The 11822-nt window shown below is 29.2% G+C and overlaps 2 protein-coding genes across 3 annotated transcripts in view; both read right to left on the bottom strand.

The window, feature by feature from the left end:
• The window catches only part of LOC111629758 (tryptophan 2,3-dioxygenase-like), a 25279-nt gene extending 20508 nt beyond the window's left edge, over positions 1-4771 (bottom strand). Inside the window, exon 1 of one of the 2 annotated variants that reach the window (XM_023373668.1) lies at positions 4704-4771. In XM_023373668.1, the coding sequence (XP_023229436.1) occupies positions 4704-4714 (11 nt within the window). In that variant the 5' untranslated portion in view covers positions 4715-4771. Of the gene's footprint in view, positions 1-2084; positions 2211-4703 lie in introns of those variants that run through there. The other variant, XM_023373667.1, reaches the window with a different exon arrangement.
• Positions 4772-5542: 771 nt separating this feature from the next.
• On the bottom strand, positions 5543-11430 carry LOC111629770. Its single transcript, XM_023373683.1, has 5 exons — positions 11074-11430; positions 8415-8607; positions 6243-8332; positions 6094-6153; positions 5543-5993 (listed from the first exon to the last, which is right to left on the bottom strand). The coding sequence occupies exons 1-3, from the start codon at positions 11409-11411 to the stop codon at positions 7502-7504; spliced, it is 1362 nt and encodes a 453-aa protein (XP_023229451.1). The 5' UTR covers positions 11412-11430; the 3' UTR covers positions 5543-5993; positions 6094-6153; positions 6243-7501.
• Between the last annotated feature and the right edge of the window lie 392 nt (positions 11431-11822).

Raw genomic sequence — 11822 nt, 5'->3', positions numbered from 1 at the left:
TTGATTATTCCGTTTTATATGAATTCCATGTTGTACGAGTCACTTAGATTTTACAAATACGTGAGCCGTTCACAGCCCGGCTCATGTATTTGTAAAATCTAAGTGACTCGTACAACATGGAATTCATATAAAACAGAATAATCAATAGTGTTATAGGGGGTCGACTGTATATATATTGAAGAATTAAGATCTAAATGATTCAAGTTTCTATTCATTTTAAATCTCCCTTCTGAAATGACACATGTTAAAAGATTCTTTGCATAGATAAGACATATGACAGATTAATATATGATAAATCTATAGTTCATCATATATTAATATTTGCAATTCAAAATATGTTTTGTTTCACTAACAATTTTTCTTGTTCCATATATTAAAACATGATGCAATAAATAATATAGATATTTATATTTGTTATTACAACTGTATAAATATTTGTTGATTTAAAAAACTTATATGTCTTATAACAGGGTTATAAGGGGCCTTTCCTTTTATAACAGACTCTAAATAAATCTTTATTAGTCTCTTGACTAATTTTATTATTACTTATTTAAAGTATTAATAAAAATGTTGTTCATCAATTAATATTTCTTTTACTTTTACCTCTTTTCGCCTTGTAAGCATTAATATAGAGCAGTGTTTCCCAACCTTTTTTGTGCTATGCCCCACCTAAGCCTTTCTAAAATTCTTATGACCCCCTAACATATACAGCAACTATACAGTTAACTTAAACTCTGGACAAGTCTATTTTCAAATTGCCCCCCTTTACAATCCAATTGACCCCCTGTGGAGCGTGGGCCCCACGTTGGGAAACATTGATATAGAGTTTTCCCCCGTACCCATGGTAGATTCGTTATAACTTCACGGAGTCCCAGCGAATTTGAATTAGGAGGTCTTATGTACAGTACAGTGTTGATTTCAGATATTTTCTTTCGGAGGAATTTTCTGGAGAAAATATTTTCTTATAAAAGATTGGTTTGGGGTCCCCCCTGTTAGTGGGTGCCCCAGACAATTGTCCTTTTTGCCCATAGGATAACTCGCTCACAATGGTGGCAACCGAGTGGTAAAGGACGTGATCCAACAGCAACGGAACGAATCCGGATTCGATCCTGGATCCCCCAGAGCCGTAGACTGACGTCTTAACCGCCTCGATCGTACGGCCTTCTATTAATTTATATTGATGAGGCCAAGGTTTTATAAGATTAAACTTGTGTATTTTTTCTTGCTAGTTATAAACTTGAGAAAATTTCAGATAAATTAGATGAGATAAGACTGATAAATTAACTACAGGACTTGTGTTGTTTATATGTTAATAAATTATGAATTTGTAAATATATAAGTAGCATATTATACACTTAAAATTTTATTATAATTATACTTATAAAATATGTTATAATTTTCTATAATAACTTAAAACTTTTTCACGATAAAACTTTGAAACGGTAGGAAAACATTGAACTTTGACATATTATATATTTATTTAACAAAAGATATAAAATTATTTTAACGATATTTTTACCGATCAATAAATAAATTTCATATATATATATATATATATATATATCTTGCANAAATTATGAAAACGAAATTTGTTTACGCATTTACACATGTGTTTATGCACTGATAATCAATTGTTTTGAATGATACAGTATTATGTTTATTAAATATGAGGTCGATACAATTACGCAACTTTTAAACGGCCGTAGATTAATAAACATCAGGATATGTTCTGTTCATATATTAATTACCATTAAGATTTCAAAAATATCTCGAATCCTATATAATAACTAAATAATAAATTAACACGTAGAAATATATAAATAATTAAATGTTATGTACTAAGAAATCGATAATACTTTATGTAAACAATTACTTTTATATTAGCAAAAGAAACTAATTTTATAGATTTATATTTTTATCTAGAATATTAACTAATAAAATTCTATTAAAAAAAAAATACGTAAGTACAGATTGATTACTGTAATCTTATCCTACTTGAATACCATTGTACAGATTTTTTTTTTGTTTTTAAATAAAATAATAATAATAATAATTAAGAGAACTTCTAGAAAATAGTTACTTACCAGCTGTTATTATCGTCAGAATTCATGTTTTTAACTTGGAATAAACTAAAACTTCTTAAACGGATGCTTATATTTCATGAATTCATCTACGAGGAATTGATAAGATAGTTGCTGACAATTGCCCCGAGCATTGGCGCTTATCTCACATAACATTTCAAAATTATTCAAAATGGCGAATTAGTATTTTTATTTGTTTTTTTTTTTCAAATATATTTTTCTTTTTAAGAGTGTGAACGGAATTGAAATTACGTATAAACGAGTTTTAAATTGAAAAAAAAAATAAAATAAAAAATTAAGGTTAATTGGTTTTTCTAATCATTGTTATTTCAAGTTTATTAATGTTTTAACAGCTAAATCATTAGAAATTTCTAAGTAATAACGAAGTAATTTTTTTACTTTGTTTATTTTAAATGAAATACAAAAAAGAAATTTGCTATTTCATCTTGAAGAAATTAGAAAAATTACACAGTAGTAGTTTATCGCGACCTGTTTTCAAACGTAATAAAAAAAAAAAAAAAAAAAAAAAAAAAAAAAAAAAAAAAAAAAAAAAAAAAAAAAAAAAAAAAAAAAAAAAAAAAAAAAAAAAAAAAAAAAAAAAAAAAAAAAAAAAAAAAAAAAAAAAAAAAAAAAAAAAAAAAAAAAAAAAAAAAAAAAAAAAAAAAAAAAAAAAAAAAAAAANGTCACTTAGATTTTACAAATACGTGAGCCGTTCACAGCCCGGCACACGTATTTGTAAAATCTAAGTGACTCGTACAACATGGAATTCATATAAAACGGAATTATCAACAGTGTTATAGGGGGATCTACTGGTATAAAAAAAAAATAATACATATTTACTGCAGCTTTTTTCCAAATGGCATTTTTCTATTCACCATTATGGAATTACATTCATTCTGACTATTAATCAAGTATATAACTTATATATAACCTAAAATTCTATAACTATAATATATTAGATTTATACAAAAATTTAAATTTATAAAACAATATTAACAAAAGAAATTTTTTAAAATAGTTTTTACAGTAAAAAAAAAAAAGAAGAAGAAGAATTTTACTGCACGAATAAACACGATAAGCAGTGTAATGACAAGTCACTGAATCATTTGTGAACAGTGACAATAATCAACAAGAACGGATGTCAAGTATGACTCATATACCGTATTTATTCTAATAAACAGACTGTCTATATAACTTTTTTCAGCTATAACTTTATTAGAGAGCGACTATTAATGGAATAAATCGGCAACTTTTTTTTTTACTTTATTATTACTTAAACAATAATACGAGAATAAACTGTATATTAATATAGTCGACCCCCCTATAACACTGTAGATTTTTCCGTTTTATATGAATTCCACGTTGTACGAGTCACTTAGATTTTACAAATACGTGAGCCGTTCACAGCCCGGCACACGTATTTGTAAAATCTAAGTGACTCGTACAACATGGAATTCATATAAAACGGAATTATCAACAGTGTTATAGGGGGATCTACTGGTATAAAAAAAAAATAATACATATTTACTGCAGCTTTTTTCCAAATGGCATTTTTCTATTCACCATTATGGAATTACATTCATTCTGACTATTAATCAAGTATATAACTTATATATAACCTAAAATTCTATAACTATAATATATTAGATTTATACAAAAATTTAAATTTATAAAACAATATTAACAAAAGAAATTTTTTAAAATAGTTTTTACAGTAAAAAAAAAAAAGAAGAAGAAGAATTTTACTGCACGAATAAACACGATAAGCAGTGTAATGACAAGTCACTGAATCATTTGTGAACAGTGACAATAATCAACAAGAACGGATGTCAAGTATGACTCATATACCGTATTTATTCTAATAAACAGACTGTCTATATAACTTTTTTCAGCTATAACTTTATTAGAGAGCGACTATTAATGGAATAAATCGGCAACTTTTTTTTTTACTTTATTATTACTTAAACAATAATACGAGAATAAACTGTATATTAATATAGTCGACCCCCCTATAACACTGTAGATTTTTCCGTTTTATATGAATTCCACGTTGTACGAGTCACTTAGATTTTATAAATACGTGAGCTGTTCACAGCCCGGCACACGTATTTGTAAAATCTAAGTGACTCGTACAACATGGAATTCATATAAAACGGAATTATCAAGTGTTATAGGGGGGGTCGACTGTATTTACCATATATTATTTTAGTGCCTAGTATATTGTAGTCTGTAGATCTGTAAGACAAAAATGCATGCGAACCATCAAAAACCTACTTGATGCTGGCATCCAGGAAGATTGCTCATCATTGATTTAAAGTTAAATTTTACAAGTTTCACAAAATATTTATTTACAGAGGCTTAGGTATATAAATGAGTAAGTTATTTTAAAAAGTACAATGGTAGGAATGCAAAACTGACCTTATTTCTGAAGTAGTTTTGCTTCTTTCATTAGCACATTGTAAATAGGTCAACCTGTTTTTTTTTTGTATCGAATTAAAATAAAAAAAAAGAGAGAGAGAGAGAGAGAGAGAGAGAAACTTATCTCCGTTTTAAAGAAACTGAATATGCATCTCAGTTTTTATTATTTAAAAAAAAAAAACCTATGACAATATCAATAGTTACCTTAAGGCCATGGAATTATCGTGTCAAGGCCTTTTACACGTTGTCAGCGAATACACTAACCGAATTCAGATTACTTACACTCAAGTTTATCCACCTGGCAACTAATGTACTTGCAACATTTCGTGATTTTTACGAAAAAAACAAAGATAATAATAGTAAAATTATCGATGATCTAAAGTTCTTCGGCCTTGGACGTGACAAAAAAAAAAAAAAAATCACTAGGTTTACTAATCATCGTTGAAATAACATTACAAATGTAATTATTTTTCTCCTGTAGTAAGATATTAATAATAATCTATTCTATAAATTTGTGATCTATCTTTTGTCATACTTTCTGAGTAAATTTTCATGTATTTAGATAAAGCCAGTAAATGTTTAAGAAATAGATGTGAATTTTAATAATTTAAATATACGTTATTATTAATTAAAAGCTTTTAAAATTAATAAGAAACATACCATTGACTCATCTTGTTAATCTCACAAAATGCCTGATAAAAGTTAATAAATTATCTATTGATATAGTAAAACACATTCTGTTTGATTATTTAAATAAAGATAATTACAATTAAATTACTTGTTATCTGATATTATCAGTTTCTTGTTACTTATTTACATAACGTGTTGCATATATTAAGTTATTGTTAAATTCATTTTGCTATATTAATTAATCATTAATTATTATAATAAGCAAAATCAAATGGTGTTTAGTCTGTTGACAGGAGTAATTTGCCGTTCATTATGTTCTTTTTTTTTTTTCTATAAATGAAACATAAAACATTATCTAACAACATCCATCAAAATTTACTTCAGAATAAGTNGACAAAAAGATGTCTCTCAAAAAATATTATACATTTCTTTTTTATTAAATATGAATCTACATTATACATTGTACATCATTATAAAGATTTTAGTCTAAAAATATTTTGGATATTTCAAAATTCAAAATCATCCTCGAAAAATTCTATATGTGGAATGACTTTAATTTTGTGCGCATTATATAATAAACTGGAATGCTATTACATTAATAATAAAGCTTATTTATACACATAGTAACATTCTCAATACAAAAAAAAGAAAGAAAAACACTTATATATATTATATAATATATATAAATCACTACAAGCAACTATAGATTATATATGGAGTTTTGTTTTCTTCTTCATCTTCCCCATCAAGAGTAACAATGACATCTTGAATTCACGCATTTTCCGGATCTTTTGCTTAATCGGATACATATTCGGTAGCATCTATCGTGTACACATCTAAGCGAGCTGTCTGCCATTTCGATAGCTGCGAAAAGTTTCATCAGTTAAGTTATTTAAAAAAACACTAAGAAAATCGAGCGTAATAAAAAAAAAAAAAAAAACTTAGAATTAAAGAAAGAACTCACCTACAGCAGACAGTACAAGAACAATAATAAGAATGAAACAAAAACCTTTGATGGCCATATCTGTAAAACCAAGTTTCAAAGAACATACTATAAGAATGAATATCCTTAAAAAGATTCTAACATTCGATTCATAATAAAAGAGTACTCACTTATTCAGCAGAGATGTAATGCAAAGTATGGTGAATTCAAGCCAATAACCAAGACAAAATATGTTTGTTGAAGCACAGGATGTGAAAAAATATTGATTCGAGGAGCTTCATCCTGTTCCATTCAATTAAAGGTTCTCAGGGATATCCTGATTGTTTTTAATGATCTTAGTTTATTTGTTTTGGAGGAAAAAAAAAATCAAGTTTGATTGGTATTCGAATATTGTGAAATACACTTTAGGAGCTTTCTGATTTACCAGAATGAAAAATTTTCTTTGTCAATGTTCAATTGCAGTCACAAACTAAATTCCATCTGGGTAGATTTGGTTAAAACTTTCTGACATTGACACCGAATGGTGTACTTTATTATTAATATCCGCCATTTATATGTTAAACAAGTAGATATAAACTACATCAATTTATATATGATAACTGATTAGAATGTTTTAGATGAGAATAGTGAAAATTTAAATGACATCATCATTGCATCACTTTCTATAATCACAATGAAAGTAGTTGCGTATTAAGTAAGAAATATTACATAAATAACGCGAATTTTCTACTTTTTGCTTTAAATTTTCATATACAAATTTCTAATTTTCTTTTTTTTTAAATTTTTGGCCATCCAACACATCGTAGAATTAAAACAATTGAAGAAAAAATCGTTAACAATCATTTTCAGGCAAGCTACTATCTGGAAAAGCCATCCCTTACATATTTTACATTTTTAGAAATAAGAGATTTTATACTCCATATTAATTTTTCTAAAGTTTTAAATAATGCCCTTTTATGCTTACAGTTATTAAAACTAATTTGATAATAATCCACCCTTCCCTGAAGTCTTTCCTCAAGTTTCTCTAATTTGAATTAGAGAAGCTTGAGGGGTGTTATAAACCCGAAAATATTAGCTAAGAAGAAAATTAATGCTGCCGTGCAAAGGTAGATAAAATGTAAACTCTCTTTCTACTTACCAATCTATCATTTTTATAAGAATTCCTGAATTCAATGCTAAGCAAAATATGAATCTATTTTATGTACAGTATGTATCTTTACAAAAGGGTTGGAGAATAGTAAAGTTTACTCAGAATATAGTCTGAAATTTTAGTACGCATCCCTAGTAAATGATAATACTAATTTATATATTTTTTGTAACTTCTTTTGAAAATCAAATCATTATTTAGAGGTATGTAATGCAATTAAAATAAATAAAACATTAATAAATTATAAAGAATAGTTTTATTACAACTTTACAGAATTCATTTTCAAGTGAATATCCTATACAAAAACTCACCTTTGTCATCATAGTAACAATTTCCTACTCTATACAATTTTCCCTGTTTGCAACTATCTTTTGGTATCTCTATTTTATCTGGATAGTCTGATGCCTCTCCTAATGGATGTTGATATCCACTTTTGATATCATAAAAATATGGCTGTTTTTTGTCTGAACTTTGACTTCTATGACTGTCTACAACGTATTCGATGTTATCTTCATTATATTTTGGAACATTTCTAGAGTTAATTAGTATTTTATCTTCATTTTCCTTATGATCTCCGTTTCTAAAATGATGTTCTTTTTCCGATTTAGTATTTTCTTTAATAATAGATTGTTCGTGCCTAATCTCTATTGCATCTGTGAATTTAGAATGCGAACGAAAATAAAAATCATTGGAAAAATTACCTGATGTGTTCTTTGTAGGAATTACAACTTTGTAGAAATTTTCTTTCGTTGAAGAATTATTTAATAATTTAGAGTTTGATTCGATAATTTCCGTATGTTCGGATTTATCTTTTTCCTCCTGTTTATTTTGTAAATCTAAATAAGGTTTGACAATGGATAGAAATTCTCCCGGTTTTTCGTAATCTCTAACAGTTATTTGTTTTTGAATTTCAGTTTCTGGGTCGGATATGGGAAGAGTTTCATTACCTCGAGAATATTCAATCTTCAGTTTTCCTTCTCGCCATAGCTTTTGTGTTTTAGCAGATATTTTCTCACTGCCCTCTTTAAGTAGTTTGATATTTTCATAAACAGAATTGTCATGCCTTTGTCTCTCTTTTTCTGATTTTGGCAAATAGTTACTTCTTAGAAATTTCTAAAATAAGATAGTAACATTAAAAAGTATTTATACAACTTAAAATTCTTTAAAAGTTTGTTATACTTAAACAAAAGAATACCTTAACACCCTCTAAACTGATGGGAAAACTTTGACTCAAAACTTCAGGATTCCATTTAATTGGATCGAGTTCATTTAAATATCTTATCTGTTCTTTAGCGGCAACAGTAAGTAGATTCGTCTCTTGTGGTTCACGGAAATGCTTTCGGATATATTTCTTATACTTAATGATCTTTTTTCTTTCCTTCTTTTCTCTAAAATAAACAGTAAAAATAAAATATTTAATATTTTATCTTTGAAAACTTATGTAAGGACATAGACACTATAAAATGATTAATGTAATTAAATTTAATTATGGCAATTATTTATGATTCAATCAAAGTTTAATTATTATAAAACTCATTTTCTCAATTGCTCAACATAGAAAAAGTTATATAATTTGTAACAGAGTATGCTATTTAATACTTTAAAATATTGCATTGCAAATGAGTTAATCATGTAATTTTCATTCATTAATATCTCAAAGGGACGACAAAGATTTTAGATGCAGTTTCTAATATTTAGATTTTTTTTTCCTTGCAAAATTCATGATTAAGTTAGTTGCTTTGTTTTGTTTTTCCACTTGACTCTTTTCCATCCTGAGAGGGCATTTTTAAATACCATCATAGATTTGGCAATCCTTAATTTAAATGATAAGGAATGTGGCCGGAGTATGGTTCATCCATCCTTATTTGGTAAAATCAGCTCTTATTTCAGTTGTAGTGTTCTTTCATTTTATTTAGTGATAAAATGTGGCTAATATCAATAGCTAATGATTCTAGTGTATATATTATGTTACCTAATCTGTGTTCACCAACCAAGCTGACTGCAAGTTTCTTGCAGATTCTTGAAGAAATGACATCATTGGATGAAGTTCTTCAGTGGGCTAACTCTGTCCCATGTTTAGCTGACTGCAAAGCTTTCTGCAGTTACTTCATACCAGTCTAACTGCATAAACACTTTACTGGTGTATATTACCTAGTGTTTCTCAACTATATCATAAAAAAAGCTTATAAAAAGAGCTTTTCTGGAAGGCATTGCAACTTTTGCTTCCAGCGCATTAAGCTGGAGGCTGTTGCCCTGGACTCCCACATGCATTGTCAACATTGTACTTAGTTTGGAAAACCAACAGACAACCCTAGGGCCAACACATACAAGTCAATCCACTCACAAAAATTTCTGAGCAGACTAGAATCTAATCTGATCCCCAGAGCAGCAGATGGTTGCCTTTACTGTCTCAGCCATTCACCCATCGAGTTAGATTAGTTTAATTGATATCATGGTGTTATGATGCCATCACATACAGTATGATGCCATCACATACAGTATGATGCAAATTTGATTAAGCATTTGGCTTCCTAATTTCTTATTTTGTAACAATGACTATTGCAAAATAAGAATTTAGCAGCTGTTGAATTTAAGATAACATTAAAAGCTTCTATAAAAATATACGAGTGCTTTAAACAGTTATTTTGACAGAAATAATATACATAATTATTATTTCTAATTAATCATTTTACATGTAGTTTCCATATTTACCTGCTATGTAGTAAATAATGCACTAAATTATCTCCAAAGTTAGTAAAAAAAAATAGCTTCGACTCAAAAGAATTAGTTGTATATATAATGTATTTAGTTCTTTCCAAATCTGTCATGAATTGTATAACTTATAATTGTACTACTTCCTTTTACAGAAGTCCTGCAAACTTAATTAATGTGGACCGAGAAGGCGACGAGTTAACAAAAATGACAAGTTTTACGGAATAGTGATGATGCTAATCTAAATAATGAAATTTCCATAAATTGATGATGATGTTAATAATAATAATAGTAATAATAACACACAACATCACACTACAGAAAGCCACTATATTGAATACATGCCATATTGTTAGAAAATTCCTGAATACAGACACTGGCACATTTATTTAATTTTGGTTTTTGGTTGCTATGCCTTCACTCTGGTCCGGCATAGTACACAGCCACCAGTATCAACTGAGTATAACCCACTAAATACTGCATAATAATAATAATGGATATTATTGTTTTTTGAAAATGACTGTTTTCTTTTCAGAATTGTTATCGACCCACGGCTTCTCTAGAAAAGAAAGTAAACCAAATTCCTCGATTGGCCAAGCTGAAATCGGTCACTTCTACCCAAAGGGTCCATCATCGGTCGATAACAATTCTGAAAAGAAAACATTTTGAAGTTTCAATAATAATAATAAATTTTTGAAATAAAGAGAAAAACCGACACACATAAAAAGGCTTATGTTTTTCCCAGATTAATTCTACCACATATAGTTCCAAAACCATGGGCATACACAGAGGAATCAAATGGGGAACTGATACAACACTGCATTCTATTAATATAACTGTTAATATTTAAAAGTGCAGAAGGACACATCCTGTATCTTCTTTTTTTTTTTTTTCGGTTAATGTGTACCTACGTAGTCCAAGATGGCGGCACTTCAGTTAGATTAACTATATTTTTAGTAGACGTTTCCCTTTTTTTATTTATTTTGTTCAAGAACTACCGTGAATCAATAACTAGTGACGTTTAGCACAAGGCGGTTTGCCGGCGGCTCCCCTCCGGGAGGAGTCCGTCAGGCCCACGAACAGTCGGAAGTGCTGTCATTGGGGTTACCTAGGTACACATTAACCTTCTTCTGGAAACTTACTGAATGTGCATATCGTAATAACTATCAGCTTGATTTATAATTTCCTGATATTCGTCATCAGGATCGTGGAGTGGGTCTTGATCCACGAACTGCTTCTCAGACATTCCTAGACTTCGAAGGATCCTGCCCATTCCGGTTTTCATCACCATTTGTCCTCCTCTTCCGTATTTCAATTCTTCCGGAGAAGGTTCGACAGAATCGATGCAAATTTCTTCATATTTACTCTTGATTGTTTTGATGCGGATCGGCCTCATCTTTTTCGTATAAAAACGGATATTACATCCATTAAACGAAAGTATTGTTTTCCTCGTAAAACTCGAAAACACAATCGCAGACATTTCCACGCGATACCGTAACTACGCCCTCTGCCGGAATTTAAAATTATTTCGTGTTTAAATTTCGAGAAAATAAAAACAGTAATAAAACTGTTTTAAAATAACAACTAATGAGTAATTATTATTATTATTATTATTAAAAAAAAATAGAAAAATATGGCACGAGAGGATCGTCTCCAGAACGTTGCGGTTAGGAAGTAGGAGATAGCACGTGGATACTGACGGTTGGATGGCCGAACGGTTAAGGTGACGGCCTACCTGTCTGGGAGATCCGGTATCGATAAGCTCCAGGAATTTTTCGGGGGTGGTCCGTTTGGATATGTCGGGTCCCGTCCCTCACTACCTGGCCGACTCATTGTGGGCCTGGCCGAAACCATAATGGGCTTGCAAAAGGAGGCCCTCTTAGTGCCACAG

The sequence above is a fragment of the Centruroides sculpturatus genome, unplaced genomic scaffold (assembly GCF_000671375.1).
Source record: "Centruroides sculpturatus isolate CEXI.00-Female unplaced genomic scaffold, Cexi_2.0 scaffold541, whole genome shotgun sequence".
Lineage (NCBI taxonomy): Eukaryota > Metazoa > Arthropoda > Arachnida > Scorpiones > Buthidae > Centruroides > Centruroides sculpturatus.
This window is presented reverse-complemented; position numbering and strand designations above follow the sequence as displayed.

Excerpts from the sequence above, each read along its gene's own strand:
- LOC111629770 (XM_023373683.1), bottom strand. The coding sequence starts at position 11,411 with ATGTCTGCGATTGTGTTTTCGAGTTTTACGAGGAAAACAATACTTTCG. Across the intron at positions 8,608-11,073 it reads TATTACGATATGCACATTCA|AGAAAAGAAGGAAAGAAAAA; the intron begins GTAAGTTTCCAG and ends TGTTTATTTTAG. Across the intron at positions 8,333-8,414 it reads TCAGTTTAGAGGGTGTTAAG|AAATTTCTAAGAAGTAACTA; the intron begins GTATTCTTTTGT and ends ATCTTATTTTAG.